This window comes from Euprymna scolopes, chromosome 3 (assembly GCF_053919585.1).
Source record: "Euprymna scolopes isolate OS-2025 chromosome 3, ASM5391958v1, whole genome shotgun sequence".
In the NCBI taxonomy this organism is placed as follows: domain Eukaryota; kingdom Metazoa; phylum Mollusca; class Cephalopoda; order Sepiida; family Sepiolidae; genus Euprymna; species Euprymna scolopes.
In genome coordinates this window covers 71,257,300-71,282,097 of record NC_136484.1, presented here as the reverse complement: position 1 = coordinate 71,282,097, position 24,798 = coordinate 71,257,300, and the positions used below count along the sequence as shown (strand labels likewise).

At 33.7% G+C, this 24,798-nt stretch overlaps 2 protein-coding genes across 9 annotated transcripts in view; both read left to right on the top strand.

Annotated features, from left to right (window-relative positions):
- The first annotated feature begins 1,845 nt into the window (after window positions 1–1,845).
- On the top strand, window positions 1,846–2,688 carry LOC145261141 (cyclin-T2-like). The gene has a single exon (XM_080119421.1). It carries the CDS (start codon window positions 1,846–1,848, stop codon window positions 2,686–2,688), a length of 843 nt encoding a protein of 280 aa, XP_079975547.1.
- An 8,217-nt stretch (window positions 2,689–10,905) lies between these two features.
- Window positions 10,906–24,798, top strand: part of LOC145256092 (armadillo repeat-containing protein 3-like) — a 257,032-nt gene continuing 243,139 nt past the window's right edge. For all 8 annotated transcript variants that reach the window (XM_080114720.1, XM_080114712.1, XM_080114690.1 and 5 more), the window contains exon 1: window positions 10,906–10,999. The gene's annotated coding sequence lies outside the window, so the exon portion shown is untranslated. The remainder of the gene's footprint in view (window positions 11,000–24,798) is intronic.

Genomic DNA, 24,798 nt, shown 5'->3' with positions numbered 1-24,798 from the left:
CTTTCTTAGATAACTCAACTACGTTCACCCCACTGCCACATCTTATAACGTTATAACTACACTATCTCTCCTTTCTTTTAAATTTTTACGTATTTATTCAATTCTCAAATTTGAGGACCAGGTTTCTTCAGTGGAACATAAAATTTATTACATCGCCTGACGATGACTTGTTGGTCCTGACTGACCACTTATCTGAAACATTAGCATCTTCAGTGTAGCGACTATGTAATACTTGTCTATATAAAGAAAAATAATATATCTGACTTTTTTTTTATTGAGCACTCTTAACAACCTCATTTTAATTCACGGGTTTCCCTCCTGAATACGATTAACCTTGTGTGTGTGTGTGTGTGTGTGTGTGTGTGCATCTATCTATCCATCTATCTATCTATCTATCTATCTATCTATCTATCTATCTATCTATAAAAGAGAACGTGTCTGTGTGTGTGTCTGTGTACATTTTCCTACGCAATAACTCTGTCAATTTTTAGTCTACAGACTCGAAATTTGATATACAGGGTACTGAGATTTGGGAAAATCTTTGTGCTCGGTTTCTGGCCAGAAATTCGGCTGTTAAGGGGTTAAAGTTCAGCGATTTGACATTTCGGGTCTAAATAATTGAAATTTTGGATATAGGTTCCTTGGACATGTATCTAACTTAATAACTTGATTTGAGCCTAAAACAATAAATGTTAAGGGGTTATTATAGGAGTCAAAGTTAAAATAAATTGACCTCTGCGGTCTCTACCAAATACTCAGACAATTTCTGGTCTAAACATTTGAAATTTTACATAAAGGGTATTCAGAGATATGGCAAGCTTTTTAATCGGTTTGGGTCGAAAATTTTAAGTTACCGATATATAAATGTATGTCTGTTTGCATGTCTGCCTTAAACTTTCGACAGAGGCGACGGATTTTCACAAGATCAGTATCGTTTTGAAGTTCGACCTTTCAGACGACAAATATCGAAAAATTGGCTAAAAACATTAATATCTTCCCCTTCAACTGGGCACTTTTCTACAGGGGGGGTGCTTTTTTCGGCGATATTTTTGAAAGTCATCCTCTCTTTTCGATTGTCTAGCCTTAATTAAAACCTACGTCACTTCCGGTTTGGCGGTGGTCGTAACAGCAAAGACGTCAGGGTTTTCCCCGTTCTTTTCCTCCTTCGCGGTACGGGTTTAAGCCTGCCTTCCTACTACCACATTTTTTTTTTGCTCAACACACACATCCAAACACCCGGGCAACGTCGGGCTGAAATGCTAGTATATATATATATATATATATATATATATATATATATGCACACACACACACACACACACACACACACACATAGTAAGTTATAAAATATATATGGCGATTAAGTTACACAGAATATTCCGCGTTTTATCCACGCTAGGATTCATCAGGCTTATGCAGCTTTATGAATCCTAGCGTGGGTAAAACTCGGAATATACTGTGTAGCTTAATCGCCATATATGTTTTATAACTTACTACCTAGCTCTACCTATGTATTAAGCACTGTTGAAGTAAATACTTAAAGTTTACGCATAAATTTATACTTTCGTATATTAATTTATGTGATTAAATGAAGTATATATATATATATATATATATATATATATATATATATATATATATATATGTGTGTGTGTGTGTGTGTGTGTGTGTGTATTAGTTAAGAAGGATAATTAAAATATAAAAGTTAGAGGACGATACCATTTTCGTTAATATTCTCGCATATATTAATAGCCAAGCATTTTGTCCCTATTTATACGATCTTCGTTCGCCGGGTTGAACAGTAATTCTCTTTTGTTTGCTACGAATTTAGCAATTATATACAGAATGGCTTTAGTACTCTATACAGGTAAATCAGAAGATTTTACTCCAAACTCTTCCCGGAAATCTAATCGTTGGATTTTTGAAAAAGGCGAAGTCGATAATCCTCCTAGCATCTACCATCCCACCAAGCCAATCACGCTAAGACAGGAAAGAGGATTACGAAAATGGTGTTCCTCCTATATAATGTATCTATCAAAAAGGTTCTACGTTCCCGGACAGATAGTTTGCACGGCAATTGTTTACATGCATCGGTTTTTCATGGTGAAATGCTTCCAGGACTTCGACAGAAAAGTGTTCTGCTCCGTCTGTCTCTACGTGGCCTGTAAATTTGAAGGCATGTCTCGCCCGTTCACATATTTCGTTAGGCAAGCTTACAAGGCCGAAAAAGAAAATGGCGCCTTCGGTCCAAGCGGATTTATCGATCGTTTGCAATACGAAGAGATTCTTTTGAAGACCCTCAACTGTGAACTGCAAATCCAGCATCCTTCAAGCATTGTATCCGAGCTTTGTCAAAAACTGGGGACTAGTAAGGATTTCACTTTCATGGCTCACAGTCTTTGCAAGTCTAGCTTGATGTTTACTGTGATGTGTCTCCTGTACAAACCGGAAGTAATAGCGTGCGTCTGTTTACACCAAACCTCCATATGGACTCATCGACACATTCCGCTAAACGATGCTGATGGCCAGCCATGGTATGCTGGATTTGAAGATATAACTCCGGGTCAGTTGAACTTAATAGCAACGGACTTTGTGTACACCCTGAATTCTTCCTCACCTATTATAAAGGAATATATATTATCCAGATTTGGCAAACTACGAACAAATACCCGCGTTAGCATTTTATAACTCTTAAACTGCTCTCGGCTTAACTCTTACTTGAAACTAAGTACCTTTCGACAATGAAGACGCTTCTGCAGATGGCTTGTTTCTTAGCCAAATACATTAGTCTTGTGTATATACTTTTATTTTTAAAATTAACACTTCGGTTATTTGATACTTGTAGCGTGTGATAAAACTCTTGCTTTTTTATTTAAGCACACACAAACTAGAATGCTTGACATCTCTTTGCCTCTACGCTTTGCTCAAAATTTTCTAATCTTCAGTCTAAAAGCTTTATATTTCGAAAGGTCACGATAGTAAAACCATGTTGGCCATTATCTTTACTGGATTAAAATGGTAACTCGTTTTTTTACCATCGTAAAATTTCGAGTCTTGTGAAATCCGTAAACTATTTAATACTGTCTTTAAGGTTGAAGATAAGAATGATCGTACGAGTCCTTTCTACTGTGTTAAAATGATATTTTCATGTCCCCCCCCTGTCTTAACGAAGGAGTCTGCTTATTTCTATTTTAAATAAATTTAGAAGTCAACATTTGACTTGAATATCTTAAGATTCTTGTAAATTTCTATCTGTATTAAAAAAAAAAAAAATGTACTTCCCAGCTGAAAATACTAGTTTTCTCTTACGAATCATTAAAAATTTAGTTTCAAACTCGTCCAAATCTTAGCACGGGATATGCTAAGTGACATTTTTATTTTCTTATTTAAAATAATTTTTAAACCGTATCTGGTGCTTTTATTTTTACGGTACCTTGTTGCTTGGATTCTTATTAATCTAATGCCGAACACTTAATCTTTAAAGCGATCTTTAATTTTAAAATCCTTGGAAATCAAGCAAGCTAGTTGACGTTAATTTAACATTTCTTCTTTACCCCCCCCCAAACTGATCTTGCTGCACAATATGCAGCATATGCCGCTGTGGTTGGAAGATAAGTGTAGACTATGCATTTGAAGTACTTAAACTCCTTAAAAAAAAAATTTCCTAAAGATGAGATTTTGAATTTTTAATAAAGGAATGTGATTAAAAAGATCAGTTTTGCAATAAAATCTAAGATTTCTTACAAAATGTCAATGCCAGAAATACTTAACAAACACCAAGTACGAATTTTTTTTTAGTATAGGGAGATGACCAGAGTGCTCTCGCATATGTAAGAGCATGCATTTTATTTGAAATACTATGGAGGCCTTTAACTATCCGGGGTCGTGGGGACGCTATGCTACATTTCATGAAGCGAGTCTTTGGCAAGAATAGTTTGGCGGCGCCCATCCCTTGTCAAACTTCAGAGCACATACAGCACCTGGTATTTCCACATGGTCATCTATTTCAGTACTGGCTTGGTTCAACTGTTGATTTAACGGAAGCCGATAAAATGACGCTGTCCAATAGTTTAATCGTTCAATGTCTGCGGTTTGATGGAAACTACACGAAACGTGGAGATATATCAAGATTAAAAACAAAACTAGTCGTGTGGCTGTCGACATTTACAGCCATTTCTTTTTTCCTGTCGACTCTTTGTATGAAAATGGCAACTGAAAGCGTAATATTTTTTAATGTGATCTTTTTGAGAAAATATTTAAATGTTTTACACATTTTGCCTTTTTGTTGCCCATACGCTCGGGTACAATAATTCATCTATTTATTTAAAATAGATTTTGAGAAATAAGTTTCCTCTGCGCTGTTTTTAATGTTCTATTTTCTGATGGACCTTTTCTTGGAAAAATCACGTTTAAATCTTTTTTTTTTTTTAAATTATAAAGTACTACATTCATTCTTTAATCGGCAATAGAATTTTAAAATTTAAGCATTTGAAATATTTTAATTATGCGAAATTTAAGCAAAATACTGGTAGAAAGTTCCAATGTTACCAATCGCGCAGAAATGTTCCAGCATTGTAACTTTAGATGCATTATCGAGGCTGGATAGGTCTGTTAGGAGACTGCCGTTTTCTTTTCTAGCTTTACCAACTTGACCGTTTTGTTTCCCAGTAAGACGAACGCAAAAACATGAAGAAAAAAAAATTATCAAAGTAGGTAGAAGAGTAACTCGTCTTTAATTTTTACTCATTTTGCGTAGCAATTAAAATGCTCCAATTTTGCAGCTATTTTAGAAAGTTCTGTCTTCCGGTTGGAATCTGTAGTATCCATTTTGTCAATGGCAAAAGTCTGACACGTTGAAATAGTTAGCTCCAAAAATGATTCCCAAATTTTATCGACTAGTTTAGTTTCTATCTGCAACAGTGACAGCAAATCAATATTAAATTCTTTGCATTTCTAGCCTAACGGAGAGGACAAGGACTGATCATCGAAAATGGTTAAAGATTGAAAGTTTTAAAAATTGTTCAAACTTTTAAAATTTTTGTATGGGTAAACATGCATGACTTTTAATTGCAATAAAGTTTATATTTTCATGACCTCCGTTTTATTCGTAAAATTTGAGAATTTGGTACTTGCGCACTCTTGCCACCGTGCTGAAATATTTTAAAAGCTGTTCTTAACATGAGGGTGTTTTGTAACTAATTTTATTATACAGGTTAAAGATATCGTGCAGCTTGAATTCAAGATGAAAAAAAGAATTAGCACGGCGGTAAATGTGAACAAGCACCGAGAATTTAAACTCTAAATGCTTAAAATGAACTTGTTTGTTCATATTGGTTGCAATTGATATTAAAGAAAAAAAGTCCAGAATAGTTAAGTCAAATCGTAAAATTCCAAACGCCAGTAAATTAATTTACTCACCTGTATACTTTTAACATTCAAAACTTTGTAACATATGGAAAAAAAACTTAAAGATGGCTGCCTTCCACTTAACTTAAGTTAATTTGTGGAGTGGTTTCTGGCCTTGATAGAAGCTATTTTTAAAACCGTGCCAAGAACCACCCCAACATTTAATATGAATTTGATATTAAAGCGAATTCCCAGCAAGTTAAACTCTAGAAGCAAGTAGATTAACGTTGCAACAGGTTGCCTTTATTTGCTTTTTCCTGAGAGCAAAATATGACAAAAGGTCGTATTTGATGTGCCCCCCCCCCAAGGGACACTCTGGAAGTAGGCAAAATACAAATTGCCTTAGTATAGAAGAGTCTCCTCCCACATTGACTAAGGACAAATTCGAGTGGAGCATCAGAACAGATACACTTGAATCTGGACCCGAAGGCCAGATGCCTTTTTATTTTTGTTCCAAGGTCTGGTAGCAGACTAATATGCGTTCAAGCCTTCGACAGTTGTCTGAATGCCCACCCTCTCTCCAAGTGGTATGCAGCCGCTTTAGAGAATGAGGTGCACATAATGTGAAACTGTGACTCCTGCTTGCCCCCCCCAATCTAATATATAGCGTCTAAAAAGGCCATTGTTTCGGATTCCAATCCAGGTGCCATGAAAGGTAGATACTTAACATTTCCTACCGTATAAAATTGTTTTATCGAAGGAATAAAATATAGGGCATGCATGTATAATAAAATCAAACGTTGAGAGAATGCTACCCCAGGTAGCAAGTGCTACCGAAATCAATTTTAAAGATTAAAAAAGAACGAAATTTTAGCACGAAATATTTTTATACAAGTGATAAGAATGTTATTTTCAGTTATGTAAACCTGTTTGAAAAATTCGATGCAAATCAGTTCCTAGTGTGAATATATTGCGTATGTAAGCTATATATATATATATATATATATATATATATATATATATATATATATATATATATACACACACACAAACAAATTGCTACTCACACACACGAATGTGAATATTTGTCAGCATCTTGTTCTTGTTAGTGCGTGTATAGCTGTGAGTAGCAATTTGTTTGTGTGCCTAACTGTTGCTAATATGTAGGAATGTGCGAGATAATGCTTGTGATTCATTCAGTCCTTTCCGCCTAAACAACCCCCAAAGGGCACGTGGGGATTTGCCGAGAATAAGTTCTTTGCCACTCTGTTCAAGGTGCACCGGTTTAAGAATTCTTGAAAATACTGATTTTGTTGATCAGATGTTATAGGAATTTCGAACTTTGCGTATGCTTACGATTTTCATATAGACGTGTTACATTTTAGGTTCGAGACGATTTTTATTAGTTGGAAAATGTTTGGAATTCAAATATTTCTGTTAAAACCGACTTGATGAAGAGAGCAGATTTCAATGTGAAAGAAAAAAGGCAGCAATTAAAGGCACTTGCTTTTTAGCATTTATCACAATCATTCGCGATTCAACCGCTACTAACTTTATGCTGAAAAGATAGGTGACTTTTTTCTTTTAATTAACATTAAGCTCAAAGGGGCTTTTCTACTCTTAGGGTTAGTATTTAAGGTAAGCCTCTTTTTCTTTCTCTCTTTCTTTCTCTTTTTCTTTTTCTTTCTTTCATTATTTCTTTCTTTTTCTTTTCTTTTTTCTTTCTTTATTTTTTCTTTTTTCTTTCTTTTTCTTCTTTTTCTTTCTTTCTTTTTTCTTTTTCTTTTTTTCTTTTTTTTTCTTTTCCTTTTCTTTCTTTCTTTTTTCTTTTCTTTCTTTCTTTTTCTTTTCTTTTTCTTTTCCTTTTTCTTTTTTTCTTTCTTTTTTTCTGTTTCTTTTTTCTTTTTCTTTCTTTCTTTTGCGGGCATGAGACCTGAGCGGTATTCTTTATTTTTTCCCCGTGTGTTGTAAAGACAGTTTTGAACGAAATGTCTTGATAAAATTGTTCAGTTTCAGCACGATAAAACTATACAGGTCGGTAGATAATTGTTACATTTCTCGACTGTTAACTATTTTGTACTTTGCTGAAAATTTCAATAAAAATTCAGCGGTGTTTGTTCATAATTCCTGCTATATTAAATAAAAATCCGTGACAGAAAATATCGTATAAAAAAAAAAAATCACAAATTGATTAAGTAGTTCTAACTTTATAAATAAACATTTTGAAACGATTAATAGGACAATTTGCAACAAAAATCTCACGAGTTAGATTTCTGTTGAGTTATCTCAATCTGTAGCCACTGCTACATACGACCGGAACAAATCTTCGGCAGAGACAATTTCCTAGCAATCAGTTTCAACGCCCATCGATATCAGGACGCGAAGGATTACAACGTCGTAATTTGCCCAGCCCACACATGCAATAAAGGAATTATGTTGCGCCCAACGCGCAGTAATACAGCAAACAAGCTAGAATATTCCAGAACACCTGTATATAAGGTTTTAACCACCAAAATTCAAACAATCAAGGATGCAGTTCTTTAGGGTCTGCCAAGCGATTGTGAAAAATGGGCCGCATGTTCCCGTGACGTCAGATTTGTGTTAACTATAAGAACTATGGAAAAGCAGAAGCAACTTAATGATTTTTAAAAACCTTTCTTTATCTTCTTCAAACTGCAATTAATAATTAATCTTTGTTATAATTTTGTTAGGTTTTTAGATTTACAAAATTTAACGATTAATAATATTATAAATATTTGTATATAAAATATGGTTTTACTGAATGTTCATTTGTTTACCTACGGGATTCCATATTTTGTTCGGTAAAAAGAGACAAACAAAATATGAGGGGGGGGCCTACAAAATGCTTAATATTTGTGCAATAATATTTTCAAATTGGTTTTAATCTGGCGATAAAATAGCTGACAAGAGTCGTGTTTATATTAAAACTTAATATTTAAAAAAAATTAAACAATTAATTAAAAATCTATGTTGTAACGGAACATTTTGAAATAATGGAATTTTAATCGTTTTAATCTTTTAAAAATGAATTAATGTTTATGAAGTTTCTTTTTCTTGGCAATTCAACTGATTATAGTATATATTAACTCGAAAAAACGCTATTAAAAAAAAAAACAAAACATAAGTTTATATCAATTTTTTAATTGCAGCTTCAAGGTAAATTTTTGTTCAATATGTGTATTTGAAATTTTTAAAAATAAATATTTTTTACTTATTTTAACTCTTATGTTTCATAATAAATAGAAATTTCGATAGATTTAAATATATTTTATTCGAATTTCGAAAAAATAAATAGAGGGGGGAACACGTACTAAAAAAATATTTTCCCTCGTATATTTTACGAAAATTGCATTTTATATGTAATTTCATTCTAAAATGGATAAGTATCGAAAATTTCACGAATATCTGACCATTAGTTGCTTTTGCTAGATTTATTAAATACGGGTATGTTTTCACGTTCGAAATGTCTACTACATGAGAACGTTATTTTAAAGCACCAATTATGTAAATACGATTTTCGTATCGCAATTTCATTATTTTCGTTCGATGAAAAAAATTAAAAAAATTATTACTGGTTTATTTTGCCCTTCTTCTTTTAAATGGTACAAAAGTTATATTGATAATATTAATTTATAATAAAGTTACATTGTGTTACATATAGGGTGGGGTAATTATGTGGTGAATTTTGGCAGTCTTTACAGTTCTTCGAGTAAACCTCAGCACACACGCCGGACTATTCAGATGTAAAACAGCTTCGCCGAGAATGCCGCGAAATATGAACCTTAATTCTCATGGAAAATTACCACAACGAACGAGAATTATTTCTTTTCAACACTATTTTGAAATACTGTTTTCTTATGTGATGAAGCATGATGCTTACATGGTTTAATGACTTTCTTTTCCCCTAAAAAATAACAACATGTGTCCTTCTGTTCATAAAAATCGCTGATCTTAAACTTCATGCCCTTTTCACGTGACATTCATTTAGTTAAGACTGCCAAATGAACACCCGTTGCAAAAAAAAAAAAAAAAAAAAAATTGAATATTTCTTAACACGCAAATAAATGTTATTTCATTTCAATACTGTGATCCTGAGTTTTTTGTCAAGTGTTATTATTTTTACAAAGTTATTCACACTTAAAAAAAAAAAAAAATTATGTTTGAGGATGTGGTTTTTTGGTGGAAGCCTTTTGCAAATCGGAGGTTTCGTTAAATTTAACTTTAACGGCCCCTTGGCTACTCTACTACTTTCGATTTCTAGAGATTCCTGCACCTGCAACCTCGGTCTTAAAAGCTGATAGATCCCGATTATGAATTGGTGAACACCGACTCACACCCTTAACCTATCTCTCTCTCTCTCTCTCTTTCTTCGGTAAGGCTGTTTTCAAAATGGCGGCACGAGACAGTCGCTGTTTAGTTAGCCATAAAATTTGATTTTCTTTAAAAATTAAAACTAGTTGATCAATTTACGTTATTTTATTTTTACAATATATATATATATATATATATATATATATATATATATATATATATATATATATATATATATAATTTTTTTTTTTGGAATACGATATTTTCTTTCATCACAGATACGTACATCATACAGTTTTTTAATTTTTTTTTTTTTTAATTTTAGATTCTAGGAAAGCACGGATTAAATTCTTGATTGCTGGTCTTTATTTTTCTGAGTTAACTGCACTTTCCCCGTTTTGTGGCCTTGCTTCTGACGGGCTGATTTATGGTTTTGTTTAGTCCTGCAAAATCTACTCTCTCGCCAGTTCTAGTTCAACTAATCACCTGAAGCGCCCCTACCGGGGAATGCCAACATGACTACTCGGGCATTTTTTTTTTTCGCAAGCCATCGTTATTTTCATGGCAAGTGCTCGACTGAACTCCACTCTATGGTTCCTACCCTTGCCAAACTTTCACAAAAAACACTCGACTAGCTACAACCGCTATATGCGATTTTCACCTACTCTCTATCTGTGTCTAAATCTAAACGCAGATTCCATGAACACAGCTTCTTTCCCAGAACTGCTGTTCGCTTGTGGAACACTTCCGATGGCCTGCTTCTCGATTGAATACAACATGGTAATCTTCAAATCCAATGTAAACAAGTTCTTGTTGAACCGACCCCATAAACATTCAAATTCTACCCAATTTACACTATTAATAATTACTACGTTACCACCCTACATTCATTAATACCTTATTCTTGAGTGGCCTTCGGGCCTTGATAAGTGAAATGGTGACTCCTAAGTAGTAAAAAAAAAAAAGGGCCACAGACCTAGAATGCGTTGGGATTTCAAACTCCATCTGAACCCGTGTTTACCTTCTGTCGAAGAGGTAAATAAAACTGCACCTTCCGTATCAGTTTGTTTCAAGTTTTTGAAAATAAGCACTTAATTCAATCACTAGTGAAAATCTCCCTACTAAACACCTGCATTAACTCGATTAAACCGCTATATCTCAGTGGACGTGATTAAATACAATGCGAAAACGAAGAGCACAAAACGTGATGACGTCACTTAACAACAACGCATGTTTGAACGACAACAACGAACACGCGTCGGAAAGTGCGTGATAGCGAGTCAGCGACGTCTGCTGCTACTAATAATAATAAAAATCGAAGGTAAGTTTTAAAAGAAACCTAAAAAGTAATTAACACATTATTATTCCCGTCTATTTATGTTTTTGATAAAAGAAAAACAACAAAACAAAAACAAACTTTATCACTTACTTTAAGTTTTCAAGAATTTTATTTGACATTTACTGAATTGTCATTTTTTTCGCTGACAGTTGAGTAAATGAAAAATAGTTTATCCGTTTGTTCAGCGATGTGAATTGATAAAAAACGGTAACTAACGCACAGCCACACACACACACACACACACACACACACACACACACACACACACACACACACACACACACACACACACACACACACATATTTGACCTTTTTATATTTTTGAATTTTCCCATTTTATTCGTATCGAATGTTAAAAATGGAAGTTAAGAATAAAAACGATGATATATTTAATTAAATTTTTGGTATTTCTAAGAACTGGGAACAGAACCCACAGGATCTGAGTTTTTATGGAGTTAGTTCCGACTGGTGGTGGAGCCTTTCCCGGAAATAACCGAAGCAAAACCACCTTTTCTTGTCTCCCCCCCCCCCACTTAATAATTTATGTATTTATTTTTTGGAGGAGGCTTTCGTTTTATTTTTTTTATTTTAAATTCTAACTTCAAATTAACATTTTGTATACCTATTTTTGTCTGACTTTTTAGATTGTTTTTGCGGCTTTCAAATCATAAACAGTCTTGACTATTTCCGGGACTAACTCAATTGACATCTGCTGGGTGGCCTTCTCTTACCAGTATATGTTTATTTATTTATTTATTACTTATTTTTATTTTTTTTAAATAATGGTTACTTTTATGAATACATTTGATTAGACCTTAGTAACACTTCAAATATGAATATGCGAATTAATTTGACGGGGGAAGGTCAGTATACTATATAAAGAAAAAAATTATAGAATGGGACTCATATCGGAACAGACCGAAAGTGACCATGCCATCGCCAAACAGTCAATACCAACATTAAATACAACTTGATTTTTTATTTTCCATCACTTAAGGGTTAATTACCCCCTCCCCCTTCCTCCATGTTAAAAATGGGGTTAATACTTTTTCAGAAATTAAGTGAATCAATTTTCTTGCTTTTTTTTAAAAATTTAGTTTTTAACTTTATTCTTTCCATGATCAAAAAAAAATGTCAAACTCTAACTTAGTGTCGTCTGCCTTACATTTCTTAACAGCTTTTAAAACGCAAATGTCTCCTAAATCGCAATCAGAAACATTAAATCGGAAGGGGACATTTGTAAAATAGACCCCTGTCTGTTGATATGGACCTATCACTCTAGCAGAGAAGAAACTTCAAACCTCTGTTGGACCTCCACTAGACCGGGAGGAAAAGACGCTGAAACCTCCACTAATTTCCTGGATACCCCCTTTGTGACATCCTTCATCAGGCCGTCAATTATCTGCAAATCCCGCTCTGGCAGATGTTGGAGGCTGCAAGGGGAGCAATCCCGGGAACTGAGTTGATCAAGAGCAATCATCTTCCCCTTGAAGAACTTTTACCTCAGTGCAAGGGAAGGATCCCAATTCTAATACATCTGTCACTGTATTAGGCTCTTAAACTAATCTCCCCATAGACGTCGGTCATATTCTGTGCAATGGCCACAACATCAAGGAGCTGGCAACTTTGAGCATAGTGCATGACGTCGGCGTCCTTTCAACACAGGACTTTGAAACTGAGTACAACACTGCTTAGATAAGTAATTCATCATGTCTCATAACTTGGCAATTTTTAATGCAAAAGGCTTGAGGTCATCAAACTGATCGGTTCACGTCTAGAGGGACTTCTTGTCCCTGAAAGTAGATGTAGCTGTGATATAGGAGACGCACTTTGTTTCATCTATGGATTGTTAGGTGTTGTCTAGAGACTACAATATATTTTCAGCATATGGGAATTCATGGGGTAAGGGTGCCTCCCTACTGGTGAAACAAACCCTGTCCGCAATGGTAGATGTTGTCCATTGGGATGACGTGGGCAGGCTGATATTGTAGTCAAACAGTATGTGTTTGGGGGTCATTGTGGTTTATATGCCCAGCACTGCTAGAGAGAGTGTCTCCTTCTCCCATGATCTCATCACTTTTGTCGTGTGCCCGAAGCATGGTTCTAGTGGGGGATTAGAATGCCATCTTTGATTCCAGGATAGGCAAGAAAGGAGGGGAAGCTAGAGAGTCGGAGAGGGGCAAAACCTGCCTGGCTGATCTGATAATTAGATGGAATCTAATCGACAGGTTCTACATCGAGCACCTGGCTGGAGATGTAGACGTGGGCCAATAGAATTGCCTCCTACTCAAACACCTATTACGATAGTATGCTAGTTAAAAAGTTTTTCCTTTTCCTACATCTAGAAATTCAGCCTCATTTAGAGATCAACCTACTTGTTTTCAGCCCACATCAAGCCAGAAAACAGTGGGCAGTCTCCCATCTAAAAAGGGTTATAGGGGGAATAAGGGCAAATAACATCAATTATGGAATAGATCGGAGAGTTACTTCCCTTGAGGGACAGAGAGAGTCCTGGCACTAGAAGGGAATACATGTTTTTATCCTTCATGGGAACGATGCCCACTTGAATCAGAGTAAGACTCTAGAATTAACGATATTACCTACCACTCCCGGTAGTCACCATGAAAGTGAGTACCACTTTATTGTATTGTTGCTGTTTTGTAGTGTTGCTGTTTTCATTCACATTTGTCAATATTGTAATAAATATGTATTTATGTACTTGGGCTTAGTCTAGTCAGTCATGGTATCCCTGTAAGTATTTTCTACTGCAGGTTGAGTCAATTAACAATAAAACCCTAATACTTACAACATTGGTGACCCAAACTCTCAACTCAGAACATGCTAAGCAATAATATGTATATTTTTAATCTATATATCTATAAAAGTGAATTTGTCTATGTGTGTGTCTGTGTGTGTACATTTTCCTACCGAAATCTCTATCAATTTTCAGTCTATTGACTCGAGATTTGACATAAGAGGTATTCAGACTTGGGAAAAACTTTTTAATTGGTTTCTGGTCAGAAATTGTGCTGTTAAGGAGTCAAAGTTCAACGATTTGACCGTTGAAAACTCTACCAAACTCCTCCGCCAATTTTGGGTCTAAACACTTGAAATTTTAGATGTAGGTTACTTGGATAAAACTTTTTGACTTGATTTGGGCCCAAAACAATAAATGTTAAGGGGTCAAAATTAAGGTAAAAATTAAAAAAAATTTGACTGTTGCGGTCTCTAGCAAACTATTCAGCCAATTTTTGGTCTAAACATTGGAAATTTTACATAAAGGCTTTTCAGATATGCAGCAAGCTTTTTAATCAGTTTTTGGGGTGAAAATTTGGCTGCCAATAGGTCAAAGTTGAAAGAGTTGACCTTTGCAGACTCTACTAAGCTTCTCCGATAATTTTGGGTCTAAATATGTAAAACGTTAGATGTAGGTTACCTGGAGATGAGTCAAACTTTTTAATATTTATATATACATATGCACATAAAGTTATGAACAGTACGTAGGGCCCGATCAAAGCCCAGTTGAACTGCTAGTTAATAATAAAAGGAAAACATATAAATTTATTCCTTCCTTTAAAAACATTCCTGACACGAATTCCATAGTAAAAGTAGTTAAAACTAAAAGTAAGATTGAAGTATGAAATAAGTAAATTTATTAAAAAAAATATTTTCGTATATAAATTAATAAAAGAAAGAATAAATAAAAACTGGTTACCTTTTTGTGGCAAGATTTATTTTAGAAATGTGTTATTTCACCTTTACCGATATATATATATATATATATATATATATATATATATATATATATATATATATATATGATATATATATATATATATATATGATATATATATATATGATATATATATATATATATGATATATATATATGATATATATATATATGATATATATATCATATATATATATATATATATGATATATATATATATATGATATATATATATATATATATATATATATATATGATATATATATATATGATATATATATATATGATATATATATATATATATGATATATATATATGATATATATATATATATGATATATATATATATGATATATATATATGATATATATGATATATATATATATATATATATATATATATATATATATATATATATATGATATATATATATATGTTATATTATATATATATATATATATATATATATATATATATATATATATATATATATATATATATATATATATATATATTCGAGTGGGAGAACAGCCGACTGTCAACACGACGGTTCTAGGTTCAATCCTTGGCTTGGGAGAGATGCTAGTCTAGCGGCACTGATGAGTTGTGATACAATGAAACAGGACTGTATGTCGATGACTACAAATATATTTTAAGCCTCCCTCTTTGGGTAGAGCACTGTCGTAAATAATCTCACCCGCTACTTAATTGGCTGAAAATGGGAAGCTCGTTGTTTGTTTGTTTACGAACAGGCGATGTGAGCACTATAAAAGTGGTGGCGGGTGTCTATTTAAATAGACATTCCGACGAGTTATTTACGGGCGTCAATACCACGGTCGAGTGGGAGAACCGCCGACTGTCAACACGACGGTTCTAGGTTCAATCCTTGGCTTGGGAGAGATGCTAGTCTAGCGGCACTGATGAGTTGTGATACAACGAAACAGGACTTTATGTCGATGACTACAAATATATATATATATATTTTTTTTTTTCTCATTAGAATATCTTTTAAATATGGCCGGCCGCTTTCTTCCGTAAACTCGCACTTAGCGCCTACCTTGTGATTGGCTGATGTAAACGGCCATGTCACACTCTGCCTACTCCCTTTTCCCAAGTATCAGTAACTCCTACTCTTATTACTACTACAATATAGTTTGTGAACTCGGCCAGCTACTTCTCGCAGTAGGTAAATAAAAAAATAATCATAAACAAATTTGAAATGTTGTCTACATTCAGTTTAAACCCGATGAGTGTATGAAACGACCCTGCCTTTTGCGCAGCTAACTAACAATGAAAAGTGGTTAGAACATCTTCCAGTAATACTGTTAGGGCTGTGCACCACAGTAGAGAAGGATATGGAGTGTTCAGCAGTAGAAGCCCTGTATGGAACCATACTGCAGTTACCAACGCAATAGTTTTTTGAAGCTCCAGAGAAAATTTGGGATGTGACAGCGTTTGTCGACCGACTGTAAACAAAAATGGCCAAAGTTGGCATATTCTCTATCAAGGTTAAATAAAAACTCAGATACATATGTATCTAAGGGGTTAGAAACTTGCACTCACGCCTTTATCTCTGATATGGCTAGGATCCATTCTCTGCCACTATCATATCTTGGTCCCTTTAAAGTTATCAAGAGACACAAGAAGTTCTTCAAGGTTCTTATTAAGAACAAAATGCAGAACGTTTCGGTAGACAGGTTAAAATCTGCAGCACTAGAGAAAATATATTTATAAATAACACCCCAAACACTGTGCCAACAGATATGACACTTGAGAGACTTACCCTGAAAAAAGACACGGTTAGGTAGACATGTCAGATGGCTGGCCCATTTCAAGAACTTAAATGAAAATAAATGTTCATTTTTTCAGGTACTTTGTATTGCGGGAGGGAGTACTATAGGGGAATAAGGCAAACAACACCAGTTACGGAGTAGACCGGACGGTTACTTCCTTTGAGCGACAGTCCTGGCACTGGAAAGGAATGCACGTTTTTACCTCTCATGGAACGATGCCCACTTGAATCAGAGTATGAATGAATGATATTACCTATCTTTCTTGGTAGAGCCACCCTGAAAGTGAATACCCCTTTATTGTATTGTTGTGTATTGTAGTGTTGCTGTTTTCATTCACGTTTGTAATAAATATGTATTTATATACTTGGGCTTAGTCTAGTCAGTGATTGCATGTTACAAGTGCTTGTTCTATTGCAGCGTAATTCAATTAACAATAAGACCCTAATACTTACAACAAGGTTGGGAGTGCCTCGCTAACATTTTTTATTTTTTGAACTTTTTTCCTTTAACCCACGCCAATGAAATTTTGTTTTCAATAAAAACGTTTATTGTACATTTCTAATATATATATATACAGGGTGACCCCCAAAAAACGGGCCCCATCTCTAATTAGGCCCCGTTTCTTAGTGTTTTGTCCAAATGAAATGAAACTTTAGTCATAACTAGTTTATTATATTCAAAACATCACATCAAAACATAAGGGTCTTCGGCTATTTTTCTCCATTCTACAAGATATGTTCTAGATATACTTTCTATGTTTTTTTTTTTTGGGGGGCACCCGTATATATATATATATATATATATATTAAGTAATGTGATTTATAATTTAAAAGTTTTAAAATTTTTAAAATTTAAAAATCAAAATTTAATTAAATTAAAAATCAGTTTCATAAGAAGGAACAACAACAAAGTCAATTATCTGTACGATCGTTTCGGAAATCCGTGCTTTTTATTTGTGGTATACATGAAGTCACGTAGAATAATTATACATAGTTTTTTTGGTAAGCACGGTCTCCTCATCAGCAAATTTAGGAGGATTTCTATTGAATTGAAAAGACACCAAAAATAAACCTAGCATTAAAAGTAAGGCAGATGAATCTTTTGGTTTTCCTTTTTTTGAAATCAGGAACTGTATTTAAAGTAGTCATTTAGATGTTTGCTATAGCTTTTTATTTTATTGAATTTATTCATTTATTTATTCAATAAAATAAAAAGCTATAGCAAACATCTAAATGACTACTTTAAATACAGTTCCTGATTTCAAAAAAAGGAAAACCAAAAGATTCATCTGCCTTACTTTTAATGCTAGGTTTATTTTTGGTGTCTTTTCAATTCAATAGAAATCCTCCTAAATTTGCTGATGAGGAGACCGTGCTTACCAAAAAAACTATGTATAATTATTCTACGTGACTTCATGTATACCACAAATAAAAAGCACGGATTTCCGAAACGATCGTACAGATAATTGACTTTGTTGTTGTTCCTTCTTATGAAACTGATTTTTAATTTAATTAAATTTTGATTTTTAAATTTTAAAAATTTTAAAACTTTTAAATTATAAATCACATTACTTAATATTGAATTAGCTCTAGGACATTTAACTATCGAGCTTATTATATATCTAAATTACAACGAGCATTTCCTGTATTTTAATTAAACTAGTAATTTCACTATTACATTAAAATACACTTAGCTCTTTAGACTATTATTCTAATCTCCTTTAAATTATATATATATATATATATATATATATATATATATATATATATATATATATATATATATATATATATATAATTATTAAAAACAAACAAAAAAAACTACTTGATTTGGGAATCTTAAGTAGGATGGCCCCCGATGTGAATGTGGTATTATGGTTAATGAGAACTCTAGCTAGGTTTTGCTTAGTCAACAAATGTACAGTGACAATGACCATAGATCCTCCCCTCCCCATTTTTGATTCGCATTGTGCCTAATTTTGTTTTGTAAAACTCTTGTTTATCAAAATAAAATATATAAATTCAGGCCGATATAGGTTATCTCATCAAAACATTTGGAACTTTAAAGTCAGTTTGTGAAGACCCCCTCCCTTTCCTGTCATCAAGGACAGACTTTATATGGTTTGTATGCCTCACTTTAAGAGTTTAGCGAATGTGGACTCCCTTATTTATTTGCCTCCCCACAAAGGAAGTTTTTAATGTAGGGGAAAATCCAGGTACCCAAAACAAGGCACTCTGGATTGAGACAAAAATAAAAATTGCCTTAATCTAGATGGATTTCTCCTTCCTTAAACAAGGACAACAGAGGAATTATAGTATTAGAACAGATACTGTACTTTATTCCTAGCAAAAAAGTGTAGGGGTCATTCCATAGTTGACATTACTTACAGGTTCACTATAACCTACAATGTTAGTACTTACCTTGAGTTTAATGCACTCTTTGTGGAAAGTAACTTCCTATTATTAAATAAGGACTAAATGACAAAATAGGAGGGAAGTGAGAGTTAAGATTTTGTGCTCACAATCTGAGCAATGTTTCTGACAAAGGGAGAAGAATTGCTGTTTTGCATAGGTGGTACATGGAGTTTTTCAATCCTCTCATAGTATTCATCATAATCATTGAGCCATCTCATTAATTCTTATCTTCGAGTGATATTTGTAGTTTTCATAAGCAGTGACTTATTAGTAAATAAGCAAAATACAAAAATGAGTTCCTTGTAACATTAATTTATGCAGTCTCTATGCGATTTGAGAAGCTAATGGCGAATTCTAAATAAAAAAAACCAATGCTATATAAATTACGAGCAATTGATGATAGAGAATTAATTGTGCAAGTAGTGTAAGTCAATGGAGATGTATGAAAACTCAGATATTTTCAAAGTATATATGGATGGTGTTACCATTGTTGAATAAGGGAAGAGTCTATGAGGCATGTGTATGAAGTGCGATAATGTATGAATGTGAAATTTAGCTAGTAAGGGTTGAAGACCTGCGTTGCATGGAAAGAAATTATATAAGAATGATACAATGAATGTGTAAGTCTTAAAGACAGGCTGAGTTCTGATGATTTTAGCGGAAGATTAAAACTGGATAGCATAAGGAAATGTGTGTAGAACAGGAGACTTTGGTGGTATGCCCACATTGAAAGAATGGATAAGTGTTTAGGCTAGTAGATGTAGAATAGTCAAAGTAGCATGTATGGTTCGCAGGAAATATAGGAAGAAGTGATAAAAATAGTCAAGAGAAGGAGGGATGAATGAAGACCTGGCCAGAGATTTTTTTTTTTTTACTAAAGAGTCACTGCTTATCAAGGTAAAAAAGCTACTTGAGAATAAGGGTTAATAATGAGTTACATATATTGTAAGACAACACTGTGAGAATTGGTAACAATGGTTGAAATTGGGCAGAATTTGATTATTTAAAAGGACGGCTATTTTGTAGTCGGGGGGAGGGGAGGAGCAGCCCCACGGTATTGTGTTTCACATAAGAATAATTCTAGGGAAGAAACCATTCAGTTTTAGGTACACAGAGAGATAAAGAGAAATTATTGACAGTGGTTGTAGCTAGAAGAGTCTTTGTTGTGAATATTTTACAGAGAGGATCTTAGATTGGAGCCCAATCGAGAATCTACCATGAAAATAACGACAGAGCAGAGAAAGACTAGTAACATCTTCCACTAGATTTTGAAACTAATTTTCTGTCCTATCAAGGCGGAAAAAGTGCTCTGAGCACAATTCTTCAAATGTGGCAATAGTATTCCATTTTAGGATGTATTTAACTCTTTATACAGGTTAGATATTGTGCCAGGCATGAAATACTTTATTGAGCAATAGAAAAACCCAACCATTTTTCCAGCGACCTTAGGAATTGAGTTGCAAGTCTTCTAGTTTAAATTTGAAATGAAGAGCAGCCCCACAGGTTAATCAAAGCAGAATATTTTTCAAGAAGACAACAGTTCATTTTAGTTGAGGGAAAATGAACATCTGACTGTGCTGAAAGGAGAGAAACTTGGTTCTAGATGCATTAAATGCAACAAACCACCCTTTTCTCCATTACACCACATGTTCCAAGTCAGAAGAGAGAGGGTTAGAAAGATTGTGATCGTTAATGCTCTTCAAAGTGTTGCCATAGATGGTTGCATCGTCTGTATAAATGTCAGCAGATGATCTTAGAATGTGATTTAGGAGATCATTGATAAAGATCAGAAAGAGCATTGGGCTCAGAATGGATATCTGAGGCATGGCATCATTGATGCTATCAACGACTACTTTTACTTTTGTAAACCTATCAGAGGTTGAGAGGGCATTTTCAAATATTTCATAACTAGCAAACTTGTGAAGTAAACAATTATACCACACCTTAACCAAAGCCTTTAATAAACAAAGTCCCTGTCTATAGATTCACTAGTTCTGTGTGATATCATAGTCAGCACACGAGCTGTTGATCTTGCTGGACGAATCCATATTGCTTGTCACTAAGTAGACTGTTTTTGCTGAGATTATTGCACAGTTTATTTATCACCGATTCGAGCAATGTATCAATTTATCACAGATTCAGGCAACTTATGACACACATGAGACTGATTGATCTCTACTAAAATGCTGAAAACTGATCTTTAGTATTTTTAAATACTGTATAGATTGGTGAATTAAATGTCAATGAACGATCTTAGAATGTTTGGGAATTAATTTCTTAATATCAGGAGGTAAGATGAACATTAAACTGAACATGATGATGATGATGATGTCGTTACTTACACACTAATACTATTGGGAAAAATTTAAACAGCAATATGTATTCAATTCATTGTATAGCATTAATCGTTTACATATTGTGTATCAGCATTAACTAATAAAGAGGTGGATATGCCATAAAACAGCCAAACTATTCAGTTGCGAAAAAATATCTCCAAAACACAAAGTAGTAATTTTGGTTTCCTCATATAACTTGATATATTCAGTCAAGCAAGTAACATATTTAATATCATAAAAAAAAAAATGTTAGCAAATAAAATGTACATGAACAATTTATTTTGTATTTTTGTATCATGCATTAATATCTGTATATATAAATGTTTTATATTTTTTTTAATATTATTTTATTAAAACAAAATTAAGTCTTTTCTGCGTTTTTGGATATCAAATAAAAGCTGTTAAAAAAGAAAAGAAAGAAATGGATCATATATAATACAGAGTGAGCGAGGGCTTCAATCCCCACGTATTGTCAATCCTCTTCTTTATTGACAGAAACAGCTGTTTGTCTTCATAGCATGTACATCAGTAGATACTTATTGGATAGTGATATTTTTGTTTTAATGACTGGTCACCATTTATCAAGGCTGAACGTCAGTTGATGATACGTGTTAATGATATGGAATCGTAGTTAGTTGAAAAGTGAAGAATTTCATAAGGTGATTGAGCATGATTAATGAAATGAACTTGGTTACTTATTGGGCTGGTATGAACAGGAATCTGCTGACATTCGGTTTGAAGACGACTATGTTGTAATTTGCAGGGAAGTACTTGCAAAGAGGCTTTCTTTGTAGGAATTTCACCTGATGCTAACCACAAGGTGAGCAGAAAGCAGACTTTGGTTTACAATCAGCAGTCTCATAACTCTTTTTTCTTTTTATTTTCTCCTTTGTTCTTTATGTTCCATGAGTGATGTTTCTAGTAGAGGAGGAAGAATTGCTGTTTTCTGGGTTGGAATCTATCCATCTTACACTTACTGTTGGCTAATTTTTGACATTGAAGTGGTATTTTTTTAGCTTCTTACATCAAGTGACTTCATACCTTGTCTGGAGTGACGGAATAAAAAAAAAGTTATTGTTCAATGAGGTAGCAAAGCTAGTTTTTTGCTCACTGTGATATTTTAACAATAGGAATAGTCTTCGCTTTTTGTCTGTTTGTGATGATATTAGCCGGTGTCTTTGTCTCTTCCCTGGTAGGTGTAATAACGATACACAAAAAAAAAGAAAAAAGAAAGAATAATGACACATATTTGCTCAATGCTGTCATGCTTTTAGATGTGTTATTATTTTCCACACACTGTGATCTTCCCCACGTTTATACTCTGGATGAAGGTGAATGAAGCCAGAGCTTTGATAAAGGGTGTCCGAACAGTCAGCTCACAGGTCAAAGAAGCAAGTCTTTCTCTCTTCTTTACCACGTCTCATTTTGGACTTCTTGTCCATGACGTTATATCCGGCCAGTCATGCAGTCCCAATTGTAAACATAAAACTACTAATGGAGTTTTGGGCTTTCTTACTTAATTTTAATCTCACACAGAAACGTCCGATTTTTAAACTTATTTTTATTCATCTGCATCTAAATATTGTTACATAACGAATGCATCAATCATGGATTACTTTTTCTATGTTATTTCTTAAAGCCTTTACTCTTTTGTTTTAGGATCAACATAAACAGCTGTTCGTTTATCTGAAGTAGTTGATATTTAGTTATAAAGATGATCATTGTGGTAATTTTAAAGTCCTACAAATGCTGGTCCTTTCTTTTTCCTTCTCTTTGTAGCTTGAATACTAGAATTAATTTTATTTACTCTGGGATTTGGTTTACTTCTTTCAACGATTTACAGCAAGTACATCAAGATTAACTGAGTTTTTCCTCTTTTTGAATGAAAACTTGAAACTCACATCTAATCACTTTGACAGCAGGAACTCTTTCACTTTTCTACCACATACTTACTCTTATGACGTCATAACATGGCATGAAGTTCTGATTCTAAAACTTAAATCTTCTGCTAATGGAATTTACCACTTTTCTTACTTAATTCTTACTTTACAGAATAATTTCCGATTTTAACTTAATTTTTACACATCTGCATCTAAATAAACATATTTAAAAATTTATCTTTTCTGTGATATGTTGAAAACGTTTATCAATCATTTCAATTTTCAATTTTTATTTTTGTACCTTTTCTCCACTTTAAAAAACGACTCTGGTGTCTAACTCTGTCCCGTGGGGAGGCATAGTAAATAGGTACATTTAAAATTCATACATTTTTTACAGAAACAAAGAAACAAGATTAAACATTTATTTAGAATCAAAAATAAAGTTTTTAAATTTCGATAAAAATTGAAGATCTCCTTTGCGTGTTTTTGATGTGGTCATATGATAGCTTCACACATTTTACACAATGCTTTGAATTTTTGTCACACTCTGCAAGTTTTTCAAGCTATACTGGTTGGGGCAGTAGAAATACAGACAAGGTTTTATTGCATCATATACTCATTTTTTTCACATTAGCAGATAGTTGGGTCGGTTTTGTAGCTCAAATTATCACAACTTTTGATCACTTCATTCCCGTTCTCAGGCGGTTGAGTGTTTTCCACATGACCTAAAGTGCTTTTGAGTTAAGAAGGAGATTCACTGGACTCATGGTGCTTTTGAGACAAGAGGGAAGATCTCAGAAAAGAGGATTCCTATGTCAAAGAGTGGTTATTCTCTAGACGCCTGGTCCACAGTTTTAGTTTGGCTTGACTTTAGTGCTAGGAGGAGACAACACATGCATGCAATGACACCAGCAATAAGAAAACAATTGTAGGAGATGGGATGTTAACCTAATAGACCATCAAAGAGTATGGTATTAGCTATGCTGTGTCCAAATCATAACAGATCGATTATGTTCAATTACTTACTAATACTCTTAGGAAATGTGTGACTACCCTGTGATCTCACTATGGTTAGAATAGTGACTTGTGTTCAACTAATCATATCACTAATCATTATTAGTTCAAATTCAGGGTCCTCAAACTATGTAATCAGTTAATTTTCAAAGGTTATTCAATCATGGTTATTTCAATCAACTCAAAATCATATCTTGTCTTCTTAACGATATCATCATGTTCATGTGTTATCTCATTCAAGGATTAAGATTATTTCGTTAGCTGCAATCAAATGCCATTTGACAATTAATTAATTCAACAATCTGGTCTTAAAAAATGAATGATCGTCGAATAAGCTGTAAGATCAAAAGAGAGAGAGAGAGAGAGAGAGAGAGAGAGAGAGAGAGAGAGAGAGAGAGAGAGAGAGAGAGAGAGAGAGACTTCAATTATTTTTTAAATGGATGGCTTAACTTCTATTACTCTACCAAATCATTTTCAATAAGTCTTGTCTCTACTGAGGCTTCCACGAAGATAAATCTATCTTCTCCCAGGAATCTTGCCAGTCTGAGAACGAACGATATCATGTCCACTAGATTCATCGACTTTTGACTCCCACAATTGACTCCTTGTCTG

Excerpts from the sequence above, each read along its gene's own strand:
- LOC145261141 (XM_080119421.1), top strand. The coding sequence starts at position 1,846 with ATGGCTTTAGTACTCTATACAGGTAAATCAGAAGATTTTACTCCAAAC.